Source organism: Oryx dammah, unplaced genomic scaffold (genome assembly GCF_014754425.2).
Source record: "Oryx dammah isolate SB20612 unplaced genomic scaffold, SCBI_Odam_1.1 HiC_scaffold_14, whole genome shotgun sequence".
NCBI lineage: Eukaryota > Metazoa > Chordata > Mammalia > Artiodactyla > Bovidae > Oryx > Oryx dammah.
This window is the reverse complement of record NW_024070198.1, coordinates 31,748,225-31,760,984: the sequence shown is the minus strand read 5'-3', so window position 1 is coordinate 31,760,984 and position 12,760 is coordinate 31,748,225. Positions and strand designations below refer to the sequence as shown.

At 46.7% G+C, this 12,760-nt stretch overlaps 1 protein-coding gene across 6 annotated transcripts in view; it reads right to left on the bottom strand.

Annotated features, from left to right (window-relative positions):
• The window catches only part of ACSL5 (acyl-CoA synthetase long chain family member 5), a 64,159-nt gene extending 51,399 nt beyond the window's left edge, over nt 1–12,760 (bottom strand). The window contains exon 1 of one of the 6 annotated variants that reach the window (XM_040254962.1): nt 12,609–12,760. Coding sequence is in view for 2 of the 6 variants with exons in the window: in XM_040254965.1 (XP_040110899.1) it covers nt 12,113–12,148 (36 nt within the window). In the remaining 4 variants the exon portion in view is untranslated. Of the gene's footprint in view, nt 1–9,982; nt 10,437–12,112; nt 12,208–12,608 lie in introns of those variants that run through there. The other 5 variants (XM_040254965.1, XM_040254963.1, XM_040254964.1 and 2 more) reach the window with 5 other exon arrangements.

The following is a 12,760-nucleotide window of genomic DNA, read 5'->3' as shown; positions in this document are numbered from 1 at the left end:
AACTCAGCAGTGGCCACAGGACTGGAAAAGGTCCGTTTTCATTCCAAATCCAAAGAACGGCAATGCCAAAGAATGCTGAAACTACCGCACAATTGCACTCATCTCACACGCTAGTAAAGTAATGCTCAACATTCTCCAAGCCAGGCTTCAGCAATATGTGAACCATGAACTTCCAGATGTTCAAGCTGGTTTTAGAAAAGGCAGAGGAACCAGAGATCAAATTGCCAACATCTGCTGGATCATGGAAAAAGCAAGAGAGTTCCAGAAAAACATCTATTTCTGCTTTATTGACTATGCCAAAGCCTTTGACTGTGTGGATCACAAGAAACTGTGGAAAATTCTGAAAGAGATGGGAATACCAGACCACCTGACCTGCCTCTTGAGAAATCTGTATGCAGGTCAGGAAGCAACAGTTATAACTGGACATGGAACAGCAGACTGGTTCCAAATAGGAAAAGGTGTACGTCCAGGCTGTATATTGTCACCCTGCTTATTTAACTTTTATGCAGAGTACATCATGAGAAACGCTGGACTGGAAGAAGCACAAGCTGGAATCAAGATTGCCGGGAGAAATCTCAAATACCTCAGATATGCAGATAACACCACCCTTATGGCAGAAAGTGAAGAGGAACTAAAAAGCCTTTTGATGAAAGTGAAAGTGGAGAGTGAAAAAGTTGGCTTAAAGCTCAACATTCAGAAAATGAAGATCATGGTATCCGGTCCCATGACTTCATGGGAAATAGATGGGGAAACAGTGGAAACATTGTCAGACTTTTTTGGGGAGGGCTCCAAAATCACTGCAGATGGTGACTGCAGCCATGAAATTAAAAGATGCTTACTCCTTGGAAGAAAAGTTATGACCAAGCTAGATAGCATATTGAAAAGCAGAGACATTACTTTGCCAACAAAGGTCCATCTAGTCAAGGCTATGGTTTTTCCAGTGGTCATGTATGGATGCGAGAGTTGGACTGTGAAGAAAGCTGAGCGCTGAAGAATGGATGGTTTTGAACTGTGGTATTGGAGAAGACTCTTGAGAGTCCCTTGGACTGCAAGGAGATCCAACCAGTCCATTCTAAAGGAGATCAGCCCAGGGTGTTCTTTGGAAGGACTGATGCTAAAGCTGAAACTCCAGTACTTTGGGCACCTCATGCGAAGAGTTGACTCATTGGGAAAGACTCTGATGCTTGGAGGCATTGGGGCAGGAGGAAAAGAGGACAACAGAGGATGAGATGGCTGGATGACATCACCAACTCGATGGACGTGAGTTTGAGTGAACTCCAGGAAATGGTGATGGACAGGGAGGCCTGGCGTGCTGCGATTCATGGGGTCGCAAAGAGTCGGACACGACTGAGTGACTGAACTGAACTGAATTGATAGTAGGGAAAGAGGATTGAGGGGACAGCAGTGGGGTCAGTTTTAATTGGGGAGGTTAGTGTAGGTCTCACTGGGAACATAGCACTTGAGAAGATATATCATTTAATCTGTAACAGTCATGCTTAAAGAAAAAAAAAACTTAAAAGTGTACTACTCTGTATTATCCCTCCTCCAACTCAGGCAGCTGACTTAGAAAGCTCTACCATCTTGGCTGGAGACCTTTCACAGCACTACGCCTGAGAAGACACCCTCATCCTCATTTCTAGAAATAAACCTCCCTCAGCACTAAAGCCACATTCCATCAACAGCCTCTTCCCCATGCTCCCATCACCCACCAGTCTGGACAGCAGCTCCGAGAGTAACCAAATCAATGCCCTTAGCAGATAAGAAACCAAAGGTGAAGTTTGAGTCACGGGGCCAAAGGGTACCCGAAATTGCATCTTGCATCATTCTCAGCAGTTGCTGAGAACAGAGGCTGGGGTAACATCCTGACTACCAGACTAAGGATAACTTCCCAGCCACTCACCAGTGCCCAGGTGCTCAGGCCACTGCCTGGCTCTACCCTCTAGCCTTCTCCACCACACAGGGCTGGTTGGGGAGGGATGTCCCCAGGCAGATGGGAAAGGGCCTCTTTTTACCTTCCACAGGATTATTCATGTGGGGCCAAGCAGGAAGACACCATTACCAAATGGGGTCCCTGTTAAATCCCCAAGGACAGCGAAGAAGTCATTTCCAGCCATGGAAAGATTCTGTGAGCACTTAAATAATTAAAACAGGACAGATATACCAGTCTCCCAGATCTTGCTTTTCCTAGCCCAGTTCCCAGGCCATACCCAACAGTTCCAGTTTGTCGGGCAGCTGGCAGAGAGAAGGGGACGGCTGGCCTTGGGACAGGTCCCCTGGCCCAACTGTAAACAAATCCTCAGGGTTGCGATGTATACACACTGGAGATGTCTCTGCTGCCAAATGGCACAAGAAAAGCTATTGTATTGGAGTTGAATCTGCTCTGTTCTTGGGTTTGGGTTTTGCATGTTTCCTGGGGTTCAGCAGACAACTTGGGCTGCAAGCACCCCTAGGCAGAGACTGTCTCAGCCCAGAGTGCCAGAGAGTCACCCTCCCCTTTTGCTCATCATTGTCACAAGTTCAGAGAAGGGCAGGGTTGAGGAGGTGGTCTGGGGGAGGAAACAGTTTGCAAAATTCAACTCTGCATTGAACATGATGGTCGCCTATGCCAGTGGGGCAGGGAGTGCAGGTAGGGATGGGACAGAGTCACCTAGCCCTCTTCAGAAATGTCACATCTGGGACTTCCTGCCATAGCAAGGGCAACACTCAACAGCCTGACCTGAGTGAGGTCAAGCCTCCCTCATCCTGCAAGTATTCAAATACTTACTGCATGCCAGGCAGTGGGTTCAGCAATGGGGAAAGTACATTCTCCATCAGGGGATAAAGCCACTTCCCCAGGTGGGAAACAAATGTTCTGTGAAATGTATCCCGGCTCTGGGAGCATCTGCTGAACTGAACAAAGTGTGTGTGTGGCAAGAGATAGATTTATCCTCTGTACTTTAAATTTACATATCATTTCCTTTGAATAAGGCAAATTAAGATCTTGTTTGTATACACTGGTGTATATCCAGCAATGTACCATGTGTATTCAGCATTGGGCCATGTGCAGAGGGCCAAACACTTAGAAGACACAGCTCCTGCCCTCTGGGGACTTATGGGTCCGTCCATCAAACACTAAAAGCACTTGTAGAAGGATGCAGTGTGGAAGATGAGCTAATGAATCTGAAGGAGAAGCCAGTGTAGACTGGAGACGGTGAGTTACCTCCAAGGAGCACTAGCTCCTCAAGGATGGGTGGTCCTTGATCCCCTGGCTTTATTGCCAATAGCCTTTTGTCCAGGGTCAATCAAGGATGGCCACCCCACAAAGGAAGCCAATGGCTGCTAAGATCCCAACTAAGATTCCAACCAGGGTAACTGTCACCAAACCATCTTTCTCCACTGTTGTGTCTCTCCATCTACTCTTCCATGGCGAGAGTGGTCACCACATTAGGCAGGATAAACCTCCAGGGAAGAGAGGAAGAGGAATACCCAGATGTTGGGTGAGAGATGGGGCATGGTTGGAGACACAAGAACAGGACAAGCATGAAGGGAAAGGGTGAATGAAGGGGAATGGTGAAGAGGCACTTCTGATGGGGGTAGAGAATCTGCCTTTAGTTGAGAGGGAAAAAGAAAAGGCTTCCAAATGACTGAATAAGACAGTGGGCCCTGGTATAGACACTGCAGCACAGGAGTCATTCAGTTCCCGAGCGCCAGAGAGCCCTGGGGTGCCAACCTTGGCCAGTTGGGTTGGGTAGAATTTACCAGGAAAGCCGTCATTAAGTCAAATGCCCAAATCATCTTACCTCAGTCCATGAGAATAGTACAGAAGAGCTGCTGAGCCACTCATAACCTGGTGACAGGCGGTGACAAATCTCACTGGATTTCAGATCAACTCAGTCAGCTTTGATCTACTACAAGTCACAGTCCAGCTGCCCAACCCCAAGGAAAGCCTTGTTTCAGTAAACATTTCCAAAGGCCTCCCAAGCTTATTGCTGACCAAGTGAATTATGAGAGCATGGAGGTCAGCAGAGCCAGTACCGTCTACTGGAGTTGATAAGAGCCTGTACAAAGATAGGCTGGACAAAGTGCTAGGACTAAGTCACTGCAGGCCAAGATAAAGACAGGCTGATGCAAGAGGTTGGGAAAGAGGCCTCTTTGCAGAATTACTCTTCGCACTACTGGTTGGGCCAATGGTCAGGGCTCACCAGACTCAATGCACAAGTGGCCTCAGGCCACACCACAGGGAGGGAACACAACTCCACCCAGCAGCAGATAATTGGATTAAAGACTTACTGAGGCTGTATAAAGACAGAGGTTCCTGACATTGTACAGGAGACAGGGATCAAGACCATCCCCATGGAAAAGAAATGCACAAAAGCAAAATGGCTGTCTGGGGAGGCCTTACAAATAGCTGTGAAAAGAAGAGAAGCAAAAAGCAAAGGAAAAAAGGAAAGATATAAGCATCTGAATGCAGAGTTCCAAAGAATAGCAAGAAGAGATAAGAAAGTCTTCCTCAGTGATCAATGCAAAGAAATAGAGGAAAACAATTGAATGGGAAAGACTAGAGATCACTTCAAGAAAATTAGAGATACCAAGGGAACATTTCATGCAAAGATGGGCTTGATAAAGGACAGAAACGGTATGGACCTAACAGAAGCAGAAGATATTAAGAAGAGGAGGCAAGAATACACAGAAGAACTGTACAAAAAAAGATCTTCACGACCCAGATAATCACATGGTGTGATCACTCACCTAGAGCCAGATATCCTGGAATGTGAAGTCAAGTGGGCCTTAGAAAGCATCACTACAAACAAAGCTAGTGGAGGTGATGGAAGTCCAGTTGAGCTATTTCAAATCCTGAAAGATGATGCTGTGAAAGTGCTGCACTCAGTATGCCAGCAAATTTGGAAAACTCAGCAGTGGCCACAGGACTGGAAAAGGTCCATTTTCATTCCAATCCCAAAGAAAGGCAATGCCAAAGAATGCTCAAACTACCGCACAATTGCACTCATCTCACACACTAGTAAAGTAATGCTCAACATTCTCCAAGCCAGGCTTCAGCAATATGTGAACCATGAACTTCCAGATGTTCAAGCTGGATTTAGAAAAGGCAGAGGAACCAGAGATCAAATTGGCAACATCCGCTGGATCATGGAAAAAGCAAGAGAGTTCCAGAAAAACATCTATTTCTGCTTTATTGACTATGCCAAAGCCTTTGACTGTATGGATCACAAGAAACTGTGGAAAATTCTGAAAGAGATGGGAATACCAGAGCACCTGACCTGCCTCTTGAGAAGGTCCTGACCTATATGCAGGTCAGGAAGCAACAGTTATAACTGGACATGGAACAACAGACTGGTTCCAAATAGGAAAAGGAGTACGTCAAGGCTATATATTGTCACCCTGCTTATTTAACTTATATGCAGAGTACATCATGAGAAACGCTGGACTGGAAGAAGCACAAGCTGGAATCAAGATTGCCAGGAGAAATCTCAAATACCTCAGATATGCAGATGACACCACCTTTATGGCAGAAAGTGAAGAGGAACTAAAGAGCCTTTTGATGAAAGTAGAAGAAGAGAGTGAAAAAGTTGGCTTAAAGCCCAACATTCAGAAAACGAAGATCATGGCATCTGGTCCCATCACTTCATGGGAAATAGATGGGGAAACAGTGGAAACAGTGTCAGACTTTATTTTTTTGGGCTCCAAAATCACTGCAGATGGTGATTGCAGCCATGAAATTAAAAGACGCTTACTCCTTGGAAGAAAAGTTATGACCAACCTAGATAGCATATTGAAAAGCAGAGACATTACTTTGCCAACAAAGGTCCATCTAGTCAAGGCTATGGTTTTTCCAGTGGTCATGTATGGATGCGAGAGTTGGACTGTGAAGAAAGCTGAGCGCCGAAGATTGATGCTTTTGAACTGTGGTGTTGCAGAAGACTCTTGAGAGTCCCTTGGACTGCAAGGAGATCCAACCAGTCCATTCTAAAGGAGATCAGCCGTGGGTGTTCTTTGGAAGGACTGATGCTAAAGCTGAAACTCCAGTACTTTGGCCACCTCATGCGAAGAGTTGACTCACTGGAAAAGACTCTGATGCTGGGAGGGATTGGGGGCAGGGGGTGAAGGCGATGACAGAGGGTGAGATGGCTGGATGGCATCACTGACTCGATGGACATGAGTCTGAGTGCACTCCGGGAGTTGGTGATGGACAGGGAGGCCTGGCGTGGTGCAGTTCAAGGGGTTGCAGAGAGTCGGACATGACTGAGTGACTGAACTGAACTGAACTGAGCATGTCCTTGCCCACCAGAACAAGACTCAGTTTTCCCAACAGCCAGTCCCTCCCATCAAGAAGCTTGCACAAGCCTCTTATCCTCATTCATTAGAGGGCAGACAGAAAATCACAATCACAGAAAAACTAAGCAAACTGATCACATGGACCACAGCCTGGCTAACTCAATGAAATTATGAGCCATGTCAGGTAGGGCCACCCAAGACAGACAGGTCATGGTGGAGAGTTCTGACAAAACATGGTCTGCTGGTGAATGGAATGGCAAACCACTTCAGCATTCTTGCTTTGAGAACCCCATGAACAGTATGAAAAGGCAATGTGTAAACAGCAAGCTTTATTCCCCAAAGTCTCAGCTCCAGTGGTAAACTTTAAGGCCCTATCTTTTCCAGGTACCTGAGTATCAGCACTACCATCTACCAGATAGGAGGCCCTGTTTGATTTCTCCTAGTTTGACAGTTACTTAATGTCACTGAGCATCAGTTTCCCTCCATTGCACTCCAGAAGGGGCAGGTTAGTATCCTTGCTTTGGATGAATCTTCCAGTACACTGTCTGGGACATGGGAAGCCCTCAGTGAAGATAAGCTTCCTTTTTGCCTCTTCCACTTACCTCGATTTCCAACTCCTTGTCAATATCAGATGTTCTATTTTGTGATGTCCCCAAAGTGAAGAGTTGATCATGAACTTTGTATTGTAACTGCCCTTTGATTTATATGCAAATGTCTTACCATCTCCTCATTTGCATTCAAACAGAGGATTTCTAATTGGAGACCAGGTGGTCTCCCTCAACCTTGTGAAACTCCTGCATCCTCCCACAGCCACCTCAACCTCTTAGAGTAGAATGACCCATGGAGAAACCCAGAGATCTACAACCAGCTCCCCAACAGAGGGTGGGTACCATGGCCTGGCAATAGCAGTCCAAGGGCTGCCTAACCTTCTGAGCTCCAAAGCTCTTATTTATCTTCATGACATGAATTAAGAGCCTGGGAAATAGCAGGCTCTGTGCCAGGGGAGGAATGAGAAGTGCATTTCTGATCTCAGGATGCACAGTTACACGTGGGAGGAAACAGACCAGGATATGTCTACAGCAGGGTGCGGTGAGAGTAAAAGCAAAGGCTGACCTCAGGGCTGCTGCAAACACGTCACCCTGGCAGGATGGTTCCAGACATGGGTCACCTGAGGTCATATCTCAAATGGGAGTCAGTTCATCTGCTGGCCAGGCATATGAGACAGATAGAAACAGAAATCACATTCCTGATTTCTGAGAAATCTCCAAATCCTGGTTTAGGAATTCACCTGCCAAGAAGTGGGAGTTGTTTTTTTTGAGGGGGTGGGGTTCAATCATGTAACTTTATAAAATGAACCACTTAAAAGTGAACAATTCAGTGGGCACTTAGTACATTCATAATGTTGTACAACCACCTCGATCTAGGTTCAAAACACTTTTGCCATCCCCAAAGGAAATCCTCTCCCCATTAAGCAGTTACTCTTCTTTCCTCCCCATCCCTGGCAACCACCGATGGATCTGCTTCCCACTGCCATGGACATGAAGTGGGAGGATTTTCAAGAAAGAAATTTCTCCTAGTTTCTTACTCTTAGGTCCATGCACTAAACTAGACTCATCAGAGATGGAGGCAGAGTTTGCCCTCAGAACTAAATGAGCCAGATTCCACTCCAGTCTTTCCATACTGTATCCAGTTTGTTCCACCTTGGTTTCCCCATCTACAAAAAAACATACCTACCTCATAGGACTGTGTTTGAAGATCAGGAGATGAAAGCCCCATAAAACAGTAAACACAGCGCTGCCCCCACAGTAAATAGTCAATGAATGATAGCTGTATTATTTGCATTCTAGAAAAATGTCAACCTAAAAAGTCTCTAATAGATACATGAAGTCAATATCCACCTACCTACCTACCTACCTACCTACCACCTAGGTCACCATACATAAGAATCTTTTTACAAGTGAAAATACCTAGGAAATCCAAAGAAAAGCTAACTCGACACAGAGGTGGATGGAACCTGTCTTTTAGCATCACATGGACTGTAGCTTCAATTCCAGCTGACAACTGGCTTCACCTCTCTGAGCCTACTCTCTTCACCACCTATCTCCTAATATTGTCTTAGTTAATGTCAGAGTACCCATGATGATCTGGTGCTTACCTGGCTTCCTCTTCCCTCTCCCGCTTCGTTTCCATATACTGTCTCCTCCCCTAACCCCCAGCCTACTTCTTTTATCTGGAGCCCCCACTGCATGTTTAGCATTTAGGCATTCAATGATATACTGATATTATTTTAGGTGTCATTGCCCCCAGAAAGTTAGAATATGACTTGGAGAAAAGATTATTTTAGGTCAGGACCTCAACAAATATACTTGGCTGAAGCATCCTGTTTGGTCTGGATAATATTTAGGAAAAACAAACAAACAAACAATATTACATTGAATGAGTGAAGTTGCTCAGCCGTGTCTGACTGTTTGTGACCCCAAGGACTGTAGCCTATGAGGATCCTCCATCCATGGGATTTTACATGCAAGAATACTGGAATGGTTTGCCATTTCCTTCTCCAGGAGATCTTCCTGACCTAGGGATTGAATTGGACTATGTTTATCTGGGGTGTGCATGCCTTGCATTCTGTCAGACTTCGCCACCCCGACATGCATCTTATTTCATATAATCTACTTTACTTAGCTCTATTGCCTGTCTGTTCTATAATTATTTGTGACTCTTGTTTTATTTTTGCTTCTGTTCCGTTTTTTTGTGCGAACTGCATAAGTGATACTTACAAGATGTTATATGACGTCTTTTCCAAGACTATTCAGTGTTCAACCTCAAATATTTATCAGTTGGAGGGAAAAACCATAAAGTAACTCCCATGCTGGAATATAGAGGGCAGTATACCCCAAACCAATGACTCCTTTTTAAATTTTTTAACTGAATCAATCTTTTGTTTTTAAATTAAATTAAATTTAGCTTAATTTTATTACTTTTGAAGACTACCAATTACCTACAAATCGGAGTTTAGATTCAATCCTGCTTTTCAAATCACCAAAAAGACAGATACCCACAGAAGGGAGTAAGCCCCAGTCATGAAATCCCTTCCCAACACTCACTCCTTGAAGGCCAACTTGTGGCCCTACCCTTTAAAATAGACCCAGCTTCATCCAGAAAGCATTCATTCCATCCGTCACACATCCAGCAGCTCTTCCCCTTGGAAGGTCTCAAAATCCATCAGGAAAATCGAGGGCACCCTCCAGCCCAGATCCCTGAGTCGGGAAGATCCCTTGGAGAAGGAAATGACGACTCCAGCATTCTTACCTGGGAAATTCCATGGACAGAGGGGCCTAGCATGCCGTGGGGTCACAAAGAGTCAAACATGACTCGGTAGCAATCTTCTCTTCCCTCCCAGCGCAGCCCAGGCGAGCTATAGGCAGAGCCTCAGGCCCTCAAAAAGGGGTCTGGGTGGTGGTTCCCTTCCCCAAGAGAGGCAGGAGAAAAGAAAACCAATTCCTGCTCCACATTCCTCCCACCCCTTGCCCTTCCTGATGAGAAGGGTTTAAAAAAGTCCTTCAGAGACCGGGAGAAAGCAAGTGCCGACACGTGCTTGGGACACAGGAAGTTCCAAGCTCCCCAGAGCTGGGGGTCAGGATGCTCCCCCAGGCTTCTGCCTCACACCCACAAGACCCTTTGCCAAATACACCTCCAGCTGCCCCCTTACCCTGTGAGGGGACCACATGTCTTGGTGCTCCCAGCAAATGGAACCTCCTGGCTCTGAGTGCCTGTGAGTCCTGGCACGAGTCGCTGTAAGATCTCACCCCTCACCTCAGCTCCTCCAGGGTCAGGGGGGCTTCAGAGCATCCCTGCAGGCTGAGGATCTCTGGTTCCAAGCCGTCAGCCCCGAGTCTGAGCTGCCCTGAGTCAGGAGTCAGGCCACAGCGGGCTTCTAACGTGCTCGGGGACTTCACTTCCTGGTTTTTCTTTCACAACAGAAAGTGGAAGTGTTCTGACCAGAAGGAGAAAAGCCGCCAAAGCTCCTCTGGCTGGGTTTCAGAGCTTTTACTGGCAATCCCTGAGGGCTGATACGGCAGCCGGCCTGCATTCACAGAACTCACGCTCTGCCTGCCTGATGACGGAGACCCAGACGGAGATGATGGAGGTGCCCCTCGCGGACCACCCCTGTCAGAGAGGTGAGGTCCCTGCTGGATTCCCAGGACAATGGGGTCCAACCACAGGGCACCTCGGCCCTCACATCCTTCCCAGGACCATGGGGACACCTGGAGGCCAGTTCTGCTGGCCTGCCGTGCATGTTGTCGCCTCTCCCCAGTCCCTGCTTGCCTGCCTCAGATCCTGGAGCCATGCTGAAAAAGCCAGGAAAACAAGCACATCAAGAACCACAGGGACAGCACCGAGAGTCTGTTTGTTTCCTCTGACACATCCTCTTCAGACCTCCAATGTTTAATTAAAAATGTTTGCCGCTCGCACCCTCACCTCCCAGATAAAATCTGAGAAACTGTAAAATCAGGAATCCACAAGCACATATGCCATTAGCTGTCAGACTGATCCTGCATCTCGCAGGAGCCTCTGAAAAACTTTGCTGTACACTCGTGAGACAACAACAGTGAAAAGGCAAACTACTTCTTGATATTATTGTAAAAGGGGCTTCCCTGGTGGCTCGCTGGTAAAGAATCTGCCTGCAATGCAGGAGACACAGGTTGGATTCCTAGGTTAGGAAGATCCCCTGGAGGAGGAAATGGCAACTCGCTCTAGTATTCTTGCCTGGGAAATCCCATGGACAGAAGGTACTGGTGGGCTATAGTCCATGGGGTTGCAAATGAGTTGGACATAACTTAGTGACTAAACAATAACAATCATTATGAAAATTGCTTTGAATGTGAAGACACCTTGAAAGCGTCTTGAGGACTGGTCTTTAGCGCATCAGGACCCATAGTAGTCTCATCAGATTCACCTATGGCTGTGGCTGCAGAAAAGGGCATGGGAGTTTCTATTCTCAGATTTGAAGGTAGAAAAAAATGAATTCTCCTACCCATTCCCAACCCCACCTCTCCCCACCACCTCTCAGACACCCCAAAATTAAGCAGCATTTTCCCTAGTCTCAGTCCCTTTAAGAAGGCTCAAAGTAAATCCAATAAGAGCTCCAGTCTTCACTAGAGATGTATTAGGATTCCCTCTCTACACAGAGGAGTTCCTCAAAGCTTCCAACCATAAAAACCAGAGTGAGCTGTGCCCCAATCTCAGAGAACATAAGAGCTGGTCCCTTGACCTCATGGGATCCCACTTTAGACATGGAAGAAAGCTGAAGTAGGTTAGGATGAGGGTGCCCCCCACCCCGCCTTTCATCTTTGGGTTCATCTCTTGGCTGGAGGAACACTTGTCTTTGCTAAGTTGCCAAGCTCATCTCCCCAGGGGCAGCTCCCTCCAGCAAAGAGCAGAGATGGCAGAGTGGGTGTCGAGTCTCAGCCATTCTAATGCTCCTGGGCTTTTCCCTGGGTGCTTTCTTCTTTTACCAACCAGACGAAGAGTTTAGGGCCAGGAGAAGATGGTTTCCTCCAGGATCAAACGCTCAAGTTTGGAAGAGTCTGGGTGGTTCTAAAGCTCTAGCACCTGGAGGTGCATTCTTGTTCAATCCTACACACACCAGGGACACTGCCAATTTTTGAGGGAATGATGGACAGTTTTCACAGCACTCAAGAATTCTGCATCAGGCAGCTTACTGATCAGGACTCAGATTCTCGCCCCACTTCCTCTTAGCTATGCAGCCCAGGTCATGCTGTTTTAAGAGCCCAGAGGCATGTTATTCACCTGTGATATGGGAATGATACCCCCTTACCTTACAGGAGGTAATGAGCCAATGTATATCACACATCTAGTACAGACCCCAGCATCGGATAGCAAGTCTGCTAAGGGTACCTTTCCCTGCTTCCTTCCAAATGGGAGGGGCTGCAGCTGTCGGATGGCCTTTCCAATCATACAGATATTTCAAAATGGAAGATGAAGGAGACCTACCTCTTGCTTTGGCTATAACCCTTAAAGCTTTTAAGTCTGTTTTATTTGCACTTAGTGAAATCAACCACTCTCTCTTCCAAGGCCATCTCCTGCTAGCAGTTCAGATTCCTTCCAGGTCTCCACTCTCCTTTTGCAGCTGATTTTTTTTGCCTCTCATGCAGGTCAACTAAGATCACTGTGCAAACAAATGCTGTCTCATCTTGTAAAAGAGCCTTAGGCTGAGAATAGGCACACGTCCAACTTTCTTCTCCCCAGTCACCCCCATCTCTATTATCCCGTATCATATAAGCTATAGAGCGGGTAGCATTATTGCAGTTTACCTTGTAAGAGTCTGCTCACTTCCGGGTTCCAGGAAATGTGCCCCTCACAGCTGTCTGTACTGGTTCAGCACCACATTCAAAAGCCTCTGCCTTTTCCTTAGCGCTGGAGTTGGGACCACACATGAAGCCAGTGTGTATCGTACTGACAGTAG